Consider the following 20,886-nt stretch of genomic DNA (forward strand, 5'->3'; position numbering starts at 1 on the left):
TCAAAGCAATTTGTCCTGACAGGGGAAGGGCACGACGTGAGGAAGTACGAAGAATACCGAGCCAAATGGAGTCGTAGTCCCACAAGAGGAGACCAGACACGAACGACCGTCGCAAATACTCGGCTGACGAACCAGAGGTCTTCTCACCGCGAGGTCCCCATAATAGAACCAGGTATAGCCCGTCGGTCCACTCTACCTCAAGACACCACGGGCAGCAATGAAGCGAAAGGAAACGAGACAACTCCCAGCCACAAAGAAGACTTAACAGCTACACAAATAGCATGAATCAACTGACAGCTACCGGATCTCTGGGTGCTCCGGTTAATCTCAACAAAGACCCGTCTTCAACTGGCCCATGGCACTGGCTAAAAGGAGCCCTTTCCACGAGCAGGAGTAAATAGCAATCATCTAACGGAGCCAGACCTCCATCTCTCAAAAAGTCGTTGTCACTAGCCTCATGGAACACCAGAGGGCACGCCCACTTAACGGATCCCAACAGTGAGGACTTGGGCCGCTTTGATATTCTATGTCTGCAAGAGACGTGGCTCCTAGAGAAACCATCCATGGATGGATTTGAGATTGAGACTTCCCCGGCGGTTAGGGGCCTTCAAGGGCGCCCCTTGGCAGACTTACTCATCGCCGTGAAAACAGGCCACAATTTAAGGATTGTCAGTACCATTGTGAGATCCTACGGGCTACTGGCATGTGTCATCGAATGGACACACCTTATGGAACCATCAAACCAATGGTCGGTGACCAACTTGGCAATCGTAACTGTATACTGGAACCCGCAAAGGACGTCGTCTACCGCCTTCTGCCAATCCATGGTTGAAACTATCGACACAATTGTTATCGAGTGGAAAATTGACCATTTCATAATTTGAGGAGACTTGAACGCCAATTGTCCCCACCCAAAAGGAGCTTTGCCGAAACCAGCAGCTGCTGTATCAACGGAAATGAGAGGAGAGGCCTGGATGAAACTGATGTCGGCCAGGAACATACAAAACGCGGCATGGATCAAAGACTGGCATCCGCAAATTCCAACCTGGGAAAGAGGTTCTTCAACGGCTACGTTGGACTATATCTTTATTTCCGAACTTATGTCCACAGAGATCGAAAGCTTTGAGGTGATCAAAACGTTCCCTAGTGACCATAACATGTTCACCCTTACCTGGTCCTCCATTTCTCAAGAAAACCCCTCCTATACATTGTCAGTGGAAGCAAATCCCCAGCATACGCGCCTTCGCCTGACGGCTGCCAGCGTCAGAGCGATGACTCGACAATATATCACCAGTGTGGACGATACAACACCGGACGACCTACTCCGGAGACCCAACTACATCCCCCTTCTAACTAAATACAAGTCTAGCCAGAAGAAGGGTCAGAAGCCTAACGGTACCTTCAACCACTCCTATGACAAAGTCATAGCAGAAAAGAAGAAGGATCTGAGAAAAATGAAGCGTGCTGCCAAAGCCGAGAACACCATCCTGGGCTGGGAAATGTGGGCAAAAGAAAAGAAAAGCTACAAATCATGGATAAGACTACAGAGGGCCACATTATACCAAATCGACGCAGAAACCATGATGAGAACGATGGCGTCTAAAAAATCTGCTGACTTCTGGGCCCTGATCAACACCTCGCAAGGCGATACAAGAGCCAACATGATCAATGCCGTTCCGGCAGCCACCTGGGTTGATTTCTTCACTAAGCTCTTTGCTACTCCACCTACAACTGCAACCCCAGACCCAGAACCGAACCAAAGCCCATGGGTTGATGTCTCGAAAAAAGCTGACATCTTTGACTGTATTCAAAAGCTCAAAACATCGAGAGCTCTGGGACCTGATGGGCTTACAAATACGGACTTAAAAAAACATACTGCGGAGTGGACAGATTTCATCAGTCTCCTGTTCGCGCATTGCAGAGCAACCAGACTGATACCATCGTCATGGACGGAAGCTGTTGTGATTCCGATCTTCAAAAAGGGAAGCAGAGAAGATCCTGCCAACTATAGGCCGATAGCCCTACTAGATATCATGGGCAAACTTTTCGCTACGCTTCTTCTCGACCACTTTCGGCGCTGGGCCAAAACCGCCCCTTGTGAAGACCGATTCCAGACGGGCTTCAAGAAGAACGGCGGGACGGGAGTGAACATCCTCATTCTCAGCATTCTTAAGGCCAAGATAAAGCGGGGGGCACCAACTACCTACGTAGCCTTTATAGACCTGTCGCAGGCTTTCGACAGAGTCGACAGAACGTGTCTATGGAAAAAGCTACAGGGATGGAGCTGCCCAGATAACATCCTTCAACCGATCATAGCTCTCCACTCAAAGACCACTCTATGTGTCCGCTTGAACAAACAAGGCTCTCTTACAAACGAAATTCCAGCAGAAAGAGGAGTGAAACAGGGCTGCCCGTTGGCGCCTGCACTCTTCGTAGCTTTTCTGGGAGACTTCCAAGAATCCGAAACAACGGTTCGCAGCTTTCCGCCAAAGCTGGGCAGCATCGAGCTGTCCCGGATCCTCTACGCTGACGACATGATCCTCTTGGACCAGACGCAAATAGGCCTTCAACGCCAACTCGACAACTTGGCAGACTACATGGCCGTCAACAACCTCACGATAAACAACGCTAAGACAAAAATGATGATCTTTGCCAAGAATCCAAGAGCGAAAAAAACACAGTATTCTTGGTCAGTGAACAATTGCCGTATTGAAGTTGTTCCCCATTTTAAATACTTGGGAACTTACATCGATGTGTCATCCAAGGAAACTAAAATGCAACTGCATCTTTGGGAGAAAGCGAAAAATCTAACCTCGCAAATGAAGATGATCGATCGCAAGTTCGGCAAATTTTCCTGGAATCCCACAATCAACTTCTATAAGGGGAAAGTAGTCCCGGCACTCACATATGGTATGGAGGCCACGATCAACATGCCCAGCTCAATTTGGCCTAAGCTAGAGGGCTACATTTGGAAAACAACTTTGTCTCCCGAACTCTATTCCTATTGCAGCCCTCAGAAGAGAGTTGGGATTACTCTCGCTGGAAGCAACGGTCGCCGTCGCCTCTCTGGATATCTTCAGAAAGACTCTCATCCAAAACGGTCTCCCAATTTTCAATATTATCAATAAGGAGCTGGAATCGACAAAATGCCCGGAGATCAAGAAGTGGATCTCCTCTCAAGAAAAAAATCTACATGAAGTGGCTTGCTCTACAGAGGGCCTGAAAAACAACCTACAAAGAGTGTCACAAAAATTGAAAAACCAAGACTGGATCTCTACAGGTGAGCAAGCCAGAGCGATCACATTTTTAAATCACCTGCCACCGACATACAGCAGCCTCAAATCGCCTCTGGCCTACTGTGAAAAATTTCCAAACAGAAAGCTACGAACCTTCTTCCTAAGAGCAAGACTGAATCTGCTCCACACAAGAGAAATCATGAGGCTAAGAAACCAGGCCGCGGTAACCACGTGCAGGTTGTGTCAGGTTGAGGGTGTTACGGAGTAAATTCGTCATCTCCTACTAAACTGTCACATTCTCAAAGCTGAACGCCTGGCTTACTTGGAACCCCTATGGGGCAACTCTGTTCTGGTGGAAGAAGACACATGGTGGTGCCGCCTCATCTCGGGCGAAAAAACACTCTGTGCTGTAGCTACCTCCAAACTCTTGGAAGTGGCCTTTACAAAAATAAATGCTAAAGAGCATGCTTATCCAGCGGATCACATCTCGGCCCTCCCGAGTATGCAAGAAATATCCGAGATGTAACGCACCAGGGCGGCTAAAGATGACAAGTCACACACCTAGACCCTGTGGACCTCAACAGTACGACTTAAACGCAATCAACTTTGAACACTCTGTTAATGATTGCACGAACTACCTTACTTGCAAGATAGTAGCAGTATACGTGGTGAGTTCTGCGTTGACTCATCCTTGTAAAAATCATTTCCTTTGATTTTACACAAGTAACAAAAAAAAAAAAGCAATTTGTAGCCAGTCCGGTGGAAAAGCCCCAGGTCCCGACCTTGTGCCAGTGAACCGGTTTATGAGCAAAACAGCAATATGGATACCATATATATGGTCATGATTCAATGCCATGCTTAAGACAGGCCACAAAACCCCTAATGGCAAGTGGCAGAGATCGTACCCATTTTCAAAAAACTGGGCCCGTGTGACCCTGGGAAATATAGGTTGATCTCCCTACTAGATGCTAGTAGCAAAATCTTCGGCAAAACCCTCCAAAAGAACAAGAAAAGTGGGTAACGGAAGCTAATGCCTTAAGCCACCTCCAGCCAGGCTTTATCAAAGGTGTGAGTACTATGGACCAGGTCTTTAGACTTGTACTATCACCATGTACATAAGTGGCCATTAAAGGTGGCAACCTGCACTTACTCTACATTGATTTAAGAGCTTCTGTTCATAGCATACCCAGATCGGCACTATGGGGACCGTTCCTAGCCAAAGACGTACCTCTTCCTCTATTGAAGGCATAATGGATTTGTCTGAAGGGCCATTGGCAAAGGTGAGAAGGGGTCTTGCTGGGGAGACCACGGGGAACTTTCTAGTTGAGACGGGAGTTAGGCGATGCTGTATACTTGCTCCACTCCTTTTCCACCTCATCTTTGATGGTTTATTGACGGAATTCCCCATGAATGCCTCGGATGCACCATCCATTGGGGGTGTAAAGATTGGCATCCTTTGTTTTGCCGACGACGTGGTCATCATGTCTCGAACCCCATCAGGTCTAAGAAAACATGCAGACCATTTTGTTACACTCCGCACAGAGAAAGGCTACTTACCTGGCCATTGCCTGGAGGAGAAGAGAAATGTGTCTGTATACTATGCCTTAATTAGGAAACTTCTAAAAACTAAAATAGTCTAAGATGCTGATTACACTAGTTCAACTTTTATGCATCAGGAATGAAATCTAAATGCTTTTAGGAGTTGGTTTTGTAAAAAGTATCGCCTTAGTGTAATCTGGAATGGGTTGAGTCAGAAATACTTGATGACTAATTTGTAATTATTCTGTGATTGTACTCGGTACATTTTTATGATTTTGATATATGCTTGTGTTTCAAATTGGCAATTTTTTATCTTTTTTTGTAATACTTTTATGGCTAACCGCGGAAATAAAGTAATATTGATTGAAATTAGCACGACCGACCGATCATAGCCAAAAAAGATTGGGGTACCAAGAACATTATCTGTAATATATGTGCTGAATGATGAACTTCAGCAAACGGGATAAAGCGCCATACAATTGTCTAGGGAAACATGATTAGCAGTGCTGGCACAGATGGGTTGTGGCATCAGCTTCATGCGTGTGGTTTAAAGTGGCCATTGCTGGCAGAAATACGATGTGGCAGCAGCTTCACCCATGAGATTTAAAGTTGATGGTCACTTTAAAGCACATGCAGGAAGCTGATGCTACAACCTATCTATGCTAGAAATGGTCTCTATGAATCACATGCAGTAAGCTGGTGGCACAACCTATTACTGCCAGCAGTCTGTGGAAGGGATTTAAAGCGACCGTTCACCAAACCTGCACACACACATGCACTGCACTTATATATGCAGACACACCCTCACACACTGATTCTAACATACATACACGCATGCACAGCTACAGACTCTCACTCAACTAATTTTACACACACACGCACACACGCAGAATGCATTACATTCAACCACACACACACAAGCATTCATACACAACACACAACCACAAAACACATACATTTACCTTAGGTCTTCTCCTTCTCTTCTGTCACTGCACGCCACCAAAATTAGGCAAATTTGGGCTTGCGTGCCAAAGAAGGACTTGGAAACCTGAAGCCGCAGGGTATTGAAGTCCTTTGGGGGTACACAGGTGCCGCAATGCACACTGCGGTGCACCACTAACAGGTTTATTTTTTACATTTCATGATTGGCGCTCAATCACTGATATTTTAAAAAGAAAACAACCCTGTGAGTGGAGTGCCAACGTGTGCATGCAGCGAACCACTCAAAGTGTTTTTTTTGTCTGTGTTTTTTAAATATCAGGGATGCCACCCAACTCTGAGTGCCAGCTCTGCAGGAAGGATGGAGGTGCATCAGGGAGCAGCCAGGGGGGTGGCCAACCCTCCTGCCCTACCTGGCTTTACCCCAATTACCCCTTTAAAAAGAAATTAAACAATTGTCCATTTCATCTCTACCTTGCCTGCGCTTGCAGATGCTCTTCTTCCTTCTTCACTGTGAGCACGAGGCGGTATCCTTAAACGGAGCTCCCAGCATCACCAGGTAAGCACAGTGGGCTCTGCTGTTGTATATTGCGCAATTTTTCATGCGCACCGACGATGACTGCACACGTGGCCCTAATTTGTCCATCAGGCTTTTTTCATCAATTTGTGTGCAGCTAAGATCATTTTGGAGTCAGTGCTGCAGTCAGATTACCCTTATTGCCCAGTGGGGCTGTTCACTATTGAGGCCTTTTTTCACTCTTAAATATGTCTGCCGCCATTGTAGTGCTTGCAGGCAGCAGAGTGCCTCATCTACCATCATCTGTGGCTGCTGTCTCATTGGCTGATCTGCATCCTATATCCAAATGGAGAGCCAGCAGGTGAGAGCCGGCTCACCTATCAAGGCCCTCTCTCTAAGGCCCCTGCCTGGCCCTGTCTGGCACCGGAAGGAGCCTCCTAACCCTGTGCCTCTAGCCAATCTCTCCCAAAATGAAAACACAAGGACTGAGACCACTGCACACCTTTGCCAATGATCAATATCTTGACTCTGAATGTGCTTGCGTAAGCAACTTGCTTTCACATTGGCCTTGACCACACACACCCTTTTTGCTTCCTGCTCCTCTCCCACCTGCCTAACTGTAACCTCCATTCATAGCATCATTTGTAATAGACATCCCGTTATGCCACCTACTAATGCTCCCTGCGGTTTGGTACTGTTATCTTAAGGCCCTACTTCAAAAAATATTACTTCCATTTGGACTCTCAGGTGTGCTTTTCCAACTGTGCATCCTCCATTTTCTACTGCTTTTTAGTACTCCCTGGCAAATTCAAATTTAGATGTGCTTTTCCAACTGCATCCTCCATCTTGTACTGCTTTTTAGTGCTCTATCGCAAATTCGAATTTAGGTTTGCTTTTCCAATCTGTTAATGATCTTTCAACCTGGACATTCCAGGGTGCCCATTGCTATTGCTTACTTGACCGCCTAGGGAGTTTCTACAGTTGCATAGTGCCTCTATCCCTCTCCCCTGCAATTCCCCTATTTCCGCCTACCCTATCGGTCTCTGCCCCTCTGGTGCTCTCTGTCTCCCCTATCTTTTCAAATTGCTTCTCCATCACCTATGCTCCTTCTCTCACGAAGTCTGGATGGAATACATTTAAAAAGGCACTCCTGAGATTCAACCCTGGTCTGCCCATTGCAGACACCTACATCAATGCTTCCTCAAGAAAGACTATCACTGACATTCTCTTTGCTGTTCCTTCTTCTGACTCATGGATTCTGCCCTCTGCCCTTTCTCTTCCTCACCCATTACTAGTGGTACCAGATGGGAAGTGCTCTTGGCTCACTTTGCATCTTCCAAATGCACCATTAATGTCCATCACAATGGCACTATCATGGCCAGGGCTCTCAGCCCAACCTCCTCCTTCTTGACAGGAGTCGTCCAACTCCCTTTAACCTCTCCCCCTCTCCGGCCACCCCTCCATCCCACATCACAAGTATCCCACCCCCCCAGTGGTGTCCCCCCATCCCTGTGCCCCCCTTGCAAATCATTTAAAAGGGGCAACCAGCTTCACTTAGTTACTCTCAATTTACGATCTGCTATCAAACACTCCTCTGACATATGTCACCTCCTTGAAGACCTTGACGTCCTTACTCTCACTTAGAAGTGGTTCAAGGCGAGCTCTGTCAATGCTTTTGACACTCTTCTCCCTGAGGGCTACAAGATCCTGTCCAATCCCATGCCGTCCAGACCTGGTGGTGGAGTGGCTCTGATCTTCCCTGAGTGGGTTCCTGTCTCTATCATCCCTACTCAATCCTACTCCTCCCTTGAAAGCCTATGCAGGATTTGTGTCTCACCTAATTCTCTCATACTTTCCTACCATCTACAGGTCCATGGGCCGACCTCCCTCTTCCTCTCAGAATGGACGGACCTGTCCTCCTCTCTTCTTGCCTCCTCCCCCAAACGTATCTTCCTTGGAGACTTTAACATCCATCTCGACTCCCCTGATGTTGCTACTGCACCTTTTCCAGACCTCTGCGACTCCCTTTCCCTCACTATCCTTCTCTCTGGCCCAACCCACTCTGTCGGACACACATTGGATGCTCTCATCTCATCAAACATCTCCCTCTCCAACCCTCTTACTACCCCTCTCTCCTCGTCGGACCACTCTCTCCTCTCTTCCCACTTTGACCTCCCCTGTCTTTTGATGATGCCTACACCTGCTCTGCCAGTGTCCTCCTCTGTCATTCGACCGATGAGGCGTGTGTCAGTTGTTGCATTTGCCTCTTCCTTCTTCCTGCCTCCTCCCCTTTCTTTTCACTCTCCTGACTCTGTTCTTGCTAACCTCCATCACCAACACCCTGGACATACTTGCCCCTGTCATGAGGATCCGCAGGAAGCCTGCCTCCAAATGCAACTCTTGGTATGATTCCAACCTGGCAGCTTTGAAACACAAGTGCAAGGCTGCAGAGCGGAAGTGGCAGGCATCTAACTCATCCACTGACAAACTGGCCTGCCGCCTACTCCAAAGGCAATATCATCTCACATCTACTCTAACAAAAGGGCTCATGTCCAAGCCCACATCTCTGGAGCCTTCAATAACACAGCTGAACTTTTTAAAATATGCCAGGAGCTTGCCAATCCTACTTCAGTCTCCACCACCCCTTCTCCCTCTCAGGCCTTCTGCACTGTGCTGGCCTCCCACTTCTCCTCCAAAACTCTGGATATTCTGTCCTCTCTGATCTCTGCTCCCCCCCTAAACAACCCATCTCTTGACTCCCTTGGCCCCTTCTCTCACCCATACTCTCCTCCTTCTCTCCCATTGCACCAGACAAGATCTCTAGAGTTGCCCGTTCTATGAAACTCTCCTCCAAACGGGTGCTCCCCTGCTCCTCCAGAACCATCAAGGACAGTATTGCCTCTCTTGCCCCAGTCTTGGCTGACCTCTGCAACCATTCCTTCACCACTGGCTCCTTCAGACAACCCTTTAAGCACTCTCTTGTGTACCCTCTCATAAAAAGCTGTCTGAAGACCCTTCCTGCCCGGCTAACTATCGCCATATTTCCTTCACCCCTTTTTGGGCAAATTCATGAAGAAGCTGCTTATCCCACAACTGACCCTCCACACCAAATTGGCTGGCTGCCTCCATGACCACCAGTCTGGTTTCTGGGCATCCAGAGGCACGAAACTGCTCTCCTGAAAACCAGTGAAGACCTGCTCTCTAACCTGGACTCTAACACACTGTCTGTTCTGAACCTCCTTAATCTGTCTTCTGCCTTTGACACAGTCAACCACTCCATCCTCATCAACCTTCTCCATGATACCCTAGGCATCACAGACCAGACACTGGCGTGGTTGACCTCTTTCCTTTCAAACAGACCCTCCCAAATGCAAATGGGTCCTTTTCTCTCCTCCACCTCACTCTCTACCTGTGGCGTTCCTCGGGCCTCTATCCTATTGCCATGGCTCTTCAACATCTACTTGCCCCTCTGGCACACTTGATCTCCACCTTCTCCCCTCATTTCCAGTATTTCAAAGTTGACGCATAACTCTCCTTCAAGCTGCCATCATCTACATCCTGCCCTCTCATACCTGAAGGCCTGGCTGCTACTCAGGCATGTTGCTCTGCCAATGATCTCTGCCTTAATGCCAGTAAGACAGAGCTCCTCCTCCTCCTCCTCCCTTTCCTCACCTTGCCCCAGAAGCTCAACATCTCCAGAGCCCTGGTTCACTTTAGGCTGGACTACTGCAACATCTTCCTCAATCTGCCTCTTCCCTCCCTTCACACCCTTCAACTAATCCATAGTAGACTCTGAGACTTATCCTTGGCCTCAAGCCCAGGGCTGTATCTCTCCAACCCTAAAATCTCTCCACTGGCACCCGGTGACTTCAAGGATCAAATTTGAGACGCTTTGCATCATCCACAAGGCTGTCTGGGGCCTGGGACCTCTCTATATCCAGCTTTCCCTCCCTAAATACTTCCCTGCCAGAGTCCTTCAGTCCTCTGGCTCCAGCTCTCTGCAGGTCAAATGTTTTTACAAACAGAGAGTGGGAGAGTGGGAGGTAAATCCCTTTCCTAGCCTGGTTCCGCCCTCTCGAACGGCCTTCCTGCCCGCCTCAGACTTAAGCCGGATCTTCTTAAGTTCCGGAAACTTCTCAAGACTTAACTTTTCGCCTATTCCTTTCCTCTCCCCTGCCCGTACTAACATTCCATCTGCATCTGCAACTGGGGCCTGGTCTCTTCAGAGTTATACAGGGGCTAGACCACCCCCCTACCAGTCCGCCCAGCATCCCTTGCCAGCACTGCCCTCAGACTTCCTTCCCCAGACTAGCCCTAACCTCGTCCACCCTGCCCCCCGCACTTACCCTCCTTTCCCTCTCCCTTTTTCCCCTGACACTTGCCTTCTTGCCCCCCCCACACTTGCCCTATGTCCCTCTCCCTTGGGCAGCTCACTCCTGCACTTCTCCCTCTACTCCGAACCCCTGCACTTACCACCTTGTTCTTGCACTTGCACGGTAGGATTGCCACAAGTCCAATTTAACCGTTTGTTGTTGTTCTTCCTATGTTCCCCTCCCCCATTTTATCTTGTGTTGCCTGGAAACACTTGTGTATAGGCGCCATACAACTGTCCAATAAAACAAAGTGCGGAAGCTCCTCTACTGAGAAGGAACATGGGTCATATACCCTATTCTATGGAATGTATTCCACTCAGGAAATGCAAATGGATATTTTTCCTCTGTGAAAGGTACAGTGAGCTAAAGCATGGTTGTAGACCCTCCCGAGTGGGCACCTTCCCATAGAACAGGTTATTTAGCCGTGCTTGTTCTCACTAGAGGGGCTCCCAGTCTTTTTTGTGAATGTTTGGGACTTGGGTTTTTACTCTAGGTTACACAGGTTAATCTAGATATGATCCACTGTGCTTAGAGAGGTGCTGCTTCACCTCACTGAGCAGGCCCAATAAAGCTGAAACACGTGTCTGGGGTTGCTGTTGGTACTCTTGTTCAGAAGGGAATTGCCTAGCATTTCGGTGCTGCACTGCCCAAGTGGGTGGGACCAGCCTGATCTGAAAGGGGATATTGTTCCTCTGTGAAAGGCATAGTGAGCTAAAGCATGGTTGTAGATACCCCCCCATCCTCCCGAATGGGCGGCTTCCCATAAAACAGGTTATTTGTCCATGTTCGTTCTCAGTAGAGGGGCTCTGGAATGGACGGTGCTGGGGGAGAATCAGCCAGTAGCAAAGGGAACTTATGTGAGGGTGAAGGCTGGTGAGGTCAGAACTAGCCAGAGGAGGATGAGGGTACTAGGTGGCACTCATTGCTAAAGGCAGAGGTTTGGCGTGAAGCCTCGATATGAGGGGTTGTGCCCACGGCGGGAGGAGGAACAAATGTATGGTGGGGCTATGAGGTGAGCCTTGACCAGAACAGGAACAGAGGGGGCAAGGGGTAGACATCAGGACACCAAACAAGGGAGGTGATAAAACCCTTAACAGTCCTCTGAGGAAGCTAAACCCAAACACCAGGATGCTTCCCTGCCCGTGGACATAAAGCTTCAGCTACTGTTATACCTTGTGGAAAGATGTTGCAACAATTACAGAGCCTGGAGCTAGTGACCTCTTAACAGTAGCAGTTGAGAGCACAGGGAGAAATTGATGGGAAACAAGATTTTAAAAGACAGTGGTAGCAAACCTTCGACTTGTGACCATTTAAGAGATTCCCTTTTGTATGTTTTGAACTGATCCAACTGTGGAGAGATGATGATTGCCATGTATTTCAATCTCAGAGGAAGTTTGGGGACAGATATGGAGTAGGGGACATAAGGCTTCTAAATGGTCACGATCAAAGAATCAGTCTATAAGATCTGCGTTAGATCGTACCTTACCCCACAGTGCATCCATAGAAAAACCAAGCAATCCTCGTCTTTATGCTAGAGAAATTGTGCTAGGGAAGGGGACTTGAGCCACATGTGGTGGTTCTGCCCGAAGACTCAACTATTTTGAAATGAGATACTAGGATACGTTAAAGAAATAACTGCGGTACTATTGCCTATGGACCCATTGGTAGTGGCGCTGTGGCGTAACGGAGTTATGCAGCCAGCGAGCCCGAACGACTTTGCTCACATACCTACTGACCGCAGCTAGAATGGTTTTGGCCCAGTGCTGGAAATCTGTAGTAGGGATGATTGTCGCACTATGGTTGGTGAAAATATGGGGGTCTTGGCCATGGAGAAAGGTTGGGCCTTATCCAATGGTAATTATCATAAATGTCTTAAAGTGTGGTTGCCTCTTCACGAAATGGGGGTGGAAAGAGAACCCCATTTCTATAAACCATTGCTTACGACGGATTTCTCAATACCTTGATATGCAATAGAGCTAGGGGGAAAGGGTATGGTTAAAGAGGGGAAAGGATTGCTAAATAAAAGGAGATATAAAACATTCTGGATGAAAGCATAATGGAAGGGGAAATCATGAAATATTGGAGATTGTGAGCCACCGCCAGGCCAGCTAAGTTGTTTTTGTTCTAATGTAGTTAAATTGTTTAAATTCTGGGATCACCGAAAGTTCAAGATACATGATGTGACGACTTGTATTACCATCACTAATTATGTGATACCTGGAACATAAATAAAGCTTTCCAAAAAACAAGATGGTCACTCTGCAAAGGGATGCAAGGAGAGATGTCTTCAGGGGTGGCAACTGCGGCCCCTGAGGTCTCCCTTGCTACCCTAAAAGAAAAAATGTTTTCTCTTTTATTTTACTGCAAGGTCCTGGGCTGTGGTCAGCGGCATGGAGCTCATTGCTTCTGGAGTGGCTGGCTTTCTTTTTCTGGCCTCTTTAATAAAAAATAAAAAAAAAAAGTTTAAAAAAAGAACAGGGGTTCCACAAGTCTAAGACAAGTCTAAGACTTTCAGCAGTGACCCTAAATAAGAAACAATGGGAATACCAAATAATTTGTCTTTCTAGAATTCTATACAATAATTGGTAGACTCATTAAAGGTTTATTTCAGGCACACTTCAGGGGGTGAGTCACTGATTTAGTCTGTTCTTAAACACCTCAACTCAGCCTTTCATCCTTCTGAGGTTGATAAATGAGTACCAACTCAGGCTGGGTGCTATTGTATGTATATTTTTTCTATATGAAGCGCTTAAGCATAAATGCTATATAATAGCACATCATTATCATTTGGCCATGGACGTATGCTTGCATTCACAGTTATTTGGTAATATGGGCCTGTACGCACTGATCTTAACGATACATATGGCGATCCATTCTTGTATGAAATGCATATCACATTATAGTGATATTGTAACCATATTTGTCGCAGTGTGCTTAGGAACAATGCTATGTGATGGCACTTCCTGTTTTGTCAAGGGTCGAAAGGTCGTGTTCCATCGCTTCCCGCGATATCACTTTGCGTGGAGATGGAGAAGTAGGGGTTGGGAGGGAGCAGGATAGGCCCCAGACGGCAAAAAAACAATAAGCATTGGCAGAGTGGTACAGAGGCTGCATACGAATGCAGGCTAATACGGTAGATGTAATCCCACTTTCCGAGGCTCCTGGGTGTTCGTGCAATTTGGGTTTGGGTCTATTAGACCTAAAACATTTGATCGAATTTATTTGACCCCTCAACCTAATCTATACCCTTAGCCACCCCCATATATATATTTAATTAAATTTCACCGGATAAAAGGTCAAAGGAATTCGATCAAATGTTTAGGTCAAATGTTTTTAGGTTAATTATGCTAATCCCACATTTGATATGTTGTTTCTCTTGTTGAAAGTGTAGTCACGATTGGGATTGCTTCTCGATCTGTGATATCTTGCCAGGGTCAATGCTGTGAGATGTGCGAGGCCGCCGTTCGTGGGACTGTTGCGCGTGTGCACCACAAGGCCTTCCCTGCTTTTAGGCTCAGCAGACTCCTTTTTGCCACCCTCCCCCCACGGTATGGTTCAGCAGTGTGTACAAACATCATAACAGGGAAGGTGGTGGTACAAGTTCACACATCTGCTGGCACCAACTCCTCCAGAAATGGCAAAGCTCTATTTTGGTTGCCTACTAGGGGTCAACCCGTTCGGCAAACCCGAACACCAAGGAACTTAGGATATGCACCTCAGGGAAGTCTGACGGGGTGGCCTGCCACTCGTACCTGACCGGTAAAAGGTGTGTGCATTGCCTTGCACTTAAGTAAAAAGAAATCTCGGCGCGTCCATCGAGGTGTGGCGGCATCTTGCAGGTATTCGCTTAATATGGATACATATGGCCAAAGTCCCCACAGGTTTGACCCTCTACTGTGGCACAGGCCAGCTGTGGCGTCTTTATTGCCTATGTGCGCCATTACTGTGTCTGCGTATTGAATCTGTGTGTATTATGTAGGGGGGACGAGGCCCTTCACCCACTCACTCCACAAAGATTGTGAAGGTCTTCCACAACTCACACACACTGTATTCATTTTGCTAGATTACTCCTCAGGTGCCACAGTACCCAGGAGCCCGCAGGCAACTGTACCCCACTTGTAAAGAGCTCGGGCTAATGTCCAGTGTGTGTCAGTGGAGCAACCAGTAGAATGTATACATCTGCCATCACTGTACAGACCAGGCAATGAGCCGCGCCTCTTCAGTAAAGGGCTCTGACCTTCGCAGACGCACCTGCTGTATTGGCAGCATGGGATTGGCTGTTGTAGACTGATCTACAATAGAAAGGGAAGAGTACTTCGGCTGGGCAAGGTGAAATGGCGGAGATGGAGGCGGGCAGCCAGTGGCTCCGTCCATGTTCTACATGCAATGTCAAGCCAGCAGCTTTCACACAGCCTAATGGCGTGCAGGGCTGGGGGCTAGGGGAGGCTGTGCCCTGGCCCCACTACACTGGCTATGCCATCCATGTGGATGAAAGGTGGATTTCTTTCTCTAAGCAAGAGGGCGGGAATTTTAGTCATTTAGGGAAGGGCCGTGCGTTGGGGTGAAGTGGAGGATAAAAGAAAAGATGGACGACCCTCTGGTCTGTGTGACTTGGTCAGAGTCCTGACCATGTCAGTGGGTTCACGGACCCCTCTCAACCTGGGGTAGATGCCTAGCTGGGTGTAAGCCCAAGCGCACCATCCCTCAAAGGTGGGGATGGGTAGTTGGGGGTACGCGGGGGGGGCGGGTCAGTCCCACCGCAGCCTCATGTGTCATGCATGTTAACAATGATACCACCCATTGTTGCACTATACCGCCAAACTAGTTTTCTGGCTCGAGTTCTCGTTTGCTGCTTTCAGAACTGCATCTCCCAAAATGCAATTGGGTGCCACCAAGAAAACCCAAACTGGAATCCGGAGAATTGAGTCAAGAACGGAAATGGAATTAACTGGGATTTCTCTTTCCAAACAGGCATGACACCCAACACCAGCCACACCAACCCCAGATGTACCACAGGCGAATGGAGTGGGAACAGAAAACAGAGTGAGAAGAGACTGCAGGGGAGAGTGAGAGATGCAGAGATCCTCCCCAAACCGAATTGGCAGCATAACTCACCATCACAAGAAGAAAACCATGAGAAAAGCAAGCATCCTGAGCACCAGGCTATTGAGATTGAAAAAGAGGCTGAGCTAAGAGGGGTTTTCACAGCTGTGCTCTGGTGTAGCCCAGCCCCTATTTAAAGACTAGGCACAGTTTGTGGTGAGCACCAAGGGGAGATGATTCAAACCAAGAGGAGAGCATTATAAAAGCAGTGAATGAGAGACAGAGTGAGGTTGCTGGGGTGAAGTCAAAGAGGGAATGGAGGCGGACAGAGAGACCAGGCGAGGCCAGACAGTGCAGTGGAATGATGAAGAGTTGGTGGAGAAGTTGGAGCAGATTAAAGGTTCAGGTATTGGTTCTGATGGTGAGTTGCGCTGTTTTGGTAAGAGTAAAGCAGTGAGTGAGAGTGTGTTTTCGGGGGTGCTTGTATAAGTAAGTGGAGTGTATGAGATAGGAGTGAGGGTAGTAGGTAGTGTGAAAGGGCTTGGGTATTTGGAGAGTGGGAGGTTAGTAGAGCAGGGTGAGCAAGGCACCATATCCCTTGGTATGGAGTGAGAGGAGAGGTGAGAGTAGTGGAGCGAGGAAAGGTGAGAGAGTAGGAGAGTGAGGAAGGGCGAGAGTAGCAGAGTGAGGAGGAGTGAGAGTAGCAGAGTGAGGAGGAGTGAGAGTAGCAGAGTGAGGAAGGGTGAGAGAAGCAGAGTGAGGTGGAGTGAGAGCAGCAGAGCGAGGAGAGGTGGGAAAAGCAAAGTGAGGAGTGTTGAGTGTAGAGGAGTGAGGAAAGGTGAGAGAGTAGCAGAGTGGGGAGTCGCGGGGGAGTAGCAGAGTGAGGAGAGGAGGGAGAAGCAAAGTGAGGAGGGTTGAGTGTGGAAGAGTGAGGACGGGTGAGAGTGAGTGCGGATTGTGAAAGTGACAGGAGAGAGGGACAAAAGGTGAGAAAGAGGAGAGGGGATATTGGAGCAGAGTAGGAGAGGAAGAAGAGAGGAGTTGTAAGATTAGGGACAGGACAGAAAGAGCAAGTGTGGGAGCGAGTGCAAGGGGAAGGGTGTCTGTTGACAGCACAAATCAGAACACTGATACTCCTGTCGAGAAGCTTTTCTGATTATCTCAGCTGACATCCGAGACGATGAAATAGACCATCTATCAAGCCCTTGGTAGAGATGGGGGTTATGTGCTCTGAGCTTGCCTGCCAACTCTCCGCTTGTGTAGCGCAGATATACATCACTGCAAAAGAACAGCCCCCTTTACGGAAAACACATGCAGTAAATACCCGTATGCCACAATGAGCCGGCGGTGAAAAGAGGCAGTATTTGCAAATACCTTCTGCTTTTTACGACGAGTATTGCCACAATCATAATCAGGTCTTAGTAGTCACTCACTTAATAGTCTTCACAGACCAAACATGTATTGTCTACCTGCAACAGACATTTGTTTTCAGTCCTGGATATGTCAAAGTTTTAAACTTTAATGTTAGATGAATTGTGAAAACGTATCACTTTTATGTTTCGGGGTATATAATCCTGTTTGCTATCTGGTTATATGGTCTCTATTGAAATCGTTTACCTACAAAGAGAACATAAACCACATAAACTGCCACCGCATACTTGTGACACAGCCTGCACTCCGCTTCCTCCATACTCAATGTTGGAAGACACGAGTACTGAGGCCTAGAGAGGAGCACGCATGTTCCCAGGACTGCACAATTTGGTGAAGTGGAGAAGCTGCGATTAGAATTCAGTGGCCCAATTACACAAGCTACTGCTGTGCTTCTGCTGCCATAGCAACATAATGGCAACACGTTATATCTCGCCGATGGCTTAGGGGGCAGGTGTATTGCCTTAGCAGACGAGTACCACCAGGGGTCCCCCTGTTAAGGCGTGAGTGCTTCCCAGCAGAGCCCCCTCATGCCACGCCAGGACAGCACAGCTGCACAGCCGCCCTGCATCTGATCTAAGAACAGACTGCCTCGGTAATCTAAGGGGCAGGCTAATGGAGTGCTTTGCAGAGGATCTCACTTATTCTTCAAGTGCAGAAGTGAAGATTAGAATCCTGGTCCCCAGGGAACAGAACTGACAGCTTGCCTGCTACAGCACATTTCTTGATTATGAGAAAGTAAGCTGGTCGGATAATAAAGAAGGAAGCCTGGGCAGCAGAAAAGCACAAGGGAGAGCGTGATGGTGTCCTGCTGCCCCCTCGCTATGGCTTGGGGGACTGCCGCTCCTGAAGCAATTCTTACCTGCTTGGCAGAGACTCAGGGCAGCAAGCGCCAACACGGTTGCCAGGATCAGAACCTTCATCTCGCCTCCTACTCGTCTTTTCCAGCCTCTTAAGGTTGTTGCCCCGGCACCGGCTGGAACCTAGCTGCCATTTATATAATCTGCTGTCCATCCTAGCTTGGCAGATCCGGGCCAAGACCCGCCCATACTCCCGTGATTGCAGAGGCTGGACGCGCCAGGAGCAGCACTAGGGCCAAACGCCTACCACTCCAACTGCCACATAAAAGTGGGAACACGAATTCGTCAATTTCATGGAAATGTATCTTGCAAAGCTAGCCAAGAATGATTGCTGGAAATAGAAATGGTGTGGAGATGTTCCAATACAGTGTTGTGGCAACACCACTATACTTAAGGTCACGTGAGGCTTTACATAAGACGACTATGAACAAAAAGTCATCTGGAACCTTTGACCTCGTCCATGAAACTTTACCAAAGTTGTCAAGCAAGTAATCTGGGCACGTTCGAATACTCAAGCTAAGGTTAGGGATTTTTTGGGGATGTTTTCATTTCAAAAGAAAGGAATATTGATAAATGTGATTTTTTGCACTGGGTTTTCTATAGACCTTAAAAACGCCCCATTTCATTACACATGTCAAAAACGTGTTAATTTCTGTGATTTTCAGCATACATCAAGCCCTTCCCAAAATCAGAGCATACAAATTTAAGATATTCTTTTTTTCAAATCTCAAAAATGTACCTATGATTCAAACTTGCACGCTAAACTCTGAATAAAAAAAGGAATACGCACATTTGTAGATGACACATGTGCATGCAATCCCATACAACCACCACCACCACCACCACCACCACCACCACCACAACGCTTTGCGGAGAGTAGGCAACCACAATCCACTCAGAATACAAGTGAGCACAATGGGCACAGACAACACGCACAGGCAGTAGGCCCTGAAGGAGTTTGTGCAAACATGTAAGCACACACACCTGCTAACACAAGTACTATGCATCCGCAAAGACAAAGCGCAATACACACAAATCTGGGTTAAGGAATGCACACAAGCACAAATCACTCAGTCGGAATATGCAGACGCACATTACTTGAAAGCACAGAGGAAGCTCATTTTCTATTAAACGTAAATTGCCTGAAGGGGACAGCTTCGTTTGCACTTATGTGCAAACAGGTCCCTCCCGGGCAATTGTCATCATATGCACGTCAGAGAATAAAGAGACAGCGCCAAACTCTCTACACATTTCTCTGTTTGCACTCCGCAGCGCAAATAGAGCAAACGCTGCCTGCCATTTACGCACAGTAGGCAGCATTTACACGGATCTGGTGCAAAAAGCAGGCAGTTTCCATAGGAAATCCTTGGTTTCACGTCAGCATGAAAATCTCATGCTGGCGTGAAAGCGAGTTGTTTTTGAAGTCGGAGTGCAAACGGGAGGCGGAAACGTAACTCCTGTTATGCCCCCACCCGCCACCTTCAGAAACAATGAAGATCTCCAGAGTGTGAATGGAGGTGTGAAGACAGGCGTAACTGAACTGCGTTATGCCCGTCTTCAGTCCCTCCAATTACCCTTCGGGTAATTGACCTCCAATATGTACACACAGTATATACATGCCACACACACTTACATGATCTGCCCATGGCATTTAAGTACAGGTATGACGCTCAGAATATCCATAGGCACATGCATGATTGGAATACAAAGGAGACCAACAGAACATAAGGTCACAATAAGTAAATGTAATCAGATCACTGTACAACATGTGAGGAGTCAACAAATGCGAGGCAGAGAACTGTTTGATATTTGTTCAAAATATGCCATTTTAGTAGAACAGAAATAATATCAAAACACCTCACTTGCCCTACTCTTCTGTGGGTTTCCCTACCTAACAGAACTAAGGGAAAACATTCTAACACAGAAGTTCTGCCATCAAATACAAAAGAAAATATAAGGCACTACAATTAGCATCAATAATGACATTCACAAGATACTGGTAACCTTTTAGCAATCTGGGTGAACTTCCTTTGCCAGGACAATGTTCAAAAGAATATAAGGACAATCCACATCGGTAGTAAATTCTCAGATCAGTTCTTGGAAAGTCAACATCCAGGTAAAGATGTGTCAACCGCAGTTCCATAGAATAACAAGTTCTTCTTCTAATGGACTAAAGACCTTCCACTCTTTCAGAATAGCATCAATGCTTTTCTTTGGCCACAATGCCCTTTGACCAATTCCATTTATCCAAGAAGACTTGACACAGTTCAAAAAGAAATATAACTTTCAGAATGTTAATGGAGAAAAAGTCTTGGTTAACAATTATTATTTGTCTATTCAGGTTAGAAAGAATGGTAGATATATTTGTCAGGATGACTTCTCAGTTCTGTAGCTTCTGCTTCAACAACTTCCCTTCTACCACTGTTTACTATGTGGACATTCTCCTTGGTCCCATAGCATTCCACTTCACTTGGGCTACTGCAGTCCTGCATCTACTGACAACCCAAATATACCACCACAGCTTCAGTACTTTATGTTTTAAAGACCGGTTTGGACAAGATTCACTTTAAGGCACTGCAACACCTTAAAATAGGCAAGGCACTTTTACTCTGAACATCTCTTCAAAAGACGCAGCCTCTTTGCCTCTCGTCTATCTACAACTGTGACCATTTCAGTATGGTATACAAGCAGCAGGGTTTCCCTTCCCCAACTTTGCCTTCACTTCTTTGCCGATGTCAACCACACAATTACCCAGAAGGCTTGTTGTCACTCTTGGCTTCTGATAATGCTTGCACACTTGCATCTTAGGCAAGTTTGATCTTCTATTGGGTTTACAATAATTATTAGAACAGTTTCTGGCTTTGAGGAAGGCTGCTTCACTCTCAATAGGGGAATACCCTACATTTGGAAAATACTTGCACTCTCTCCAACTTCAGATATAGAATTAAACA

The 20,886-nt window shown here is 47.2% G+C and overlaps 1 protein-coding gene across 1 annotated transcript in view; it reads right to left on the minus strand.

The window, feature by feature from the left end:
• BGLAP (bone gamma-carboxyglutamate protein) overlaps positions 1 to 18,091 on the minus strand; it is a 52,797-nt gene extending 34,706 nt beyond the window's left edge. The window contains exon 1 of the mRNA XM_069650065.1: positions 17,938 to 18,091. Within this exon, the coding sequence (XP_069506166.1) occupies positions 17,938 to 17,998 (61 nt within the window). The 5' untranslated portion in view covers positions 17,999 to 18,091. The remainder of the gene's footprint in view (positions 1 to 17,937) is intronic.
• Positions 18,092 to 20,886: the final 2,795 nt, after the last annotated feature.

Source organism: Ambystoma mexicanum, chromosome 1p (genome assembly GCF_040938575.1).
Source record: "Ambystoma mexicanum isolate Mex_15411 chromosome 1p, UKY_AmexF1_1, whole genome shotgun sequence".
Classification (NCBI taxonomy): Eukaryota; Metazoa; Chordata; class Amphibia; order Caudata; family Ambystomatidae; genus Ambystoma; species Ambystoma mexicanum.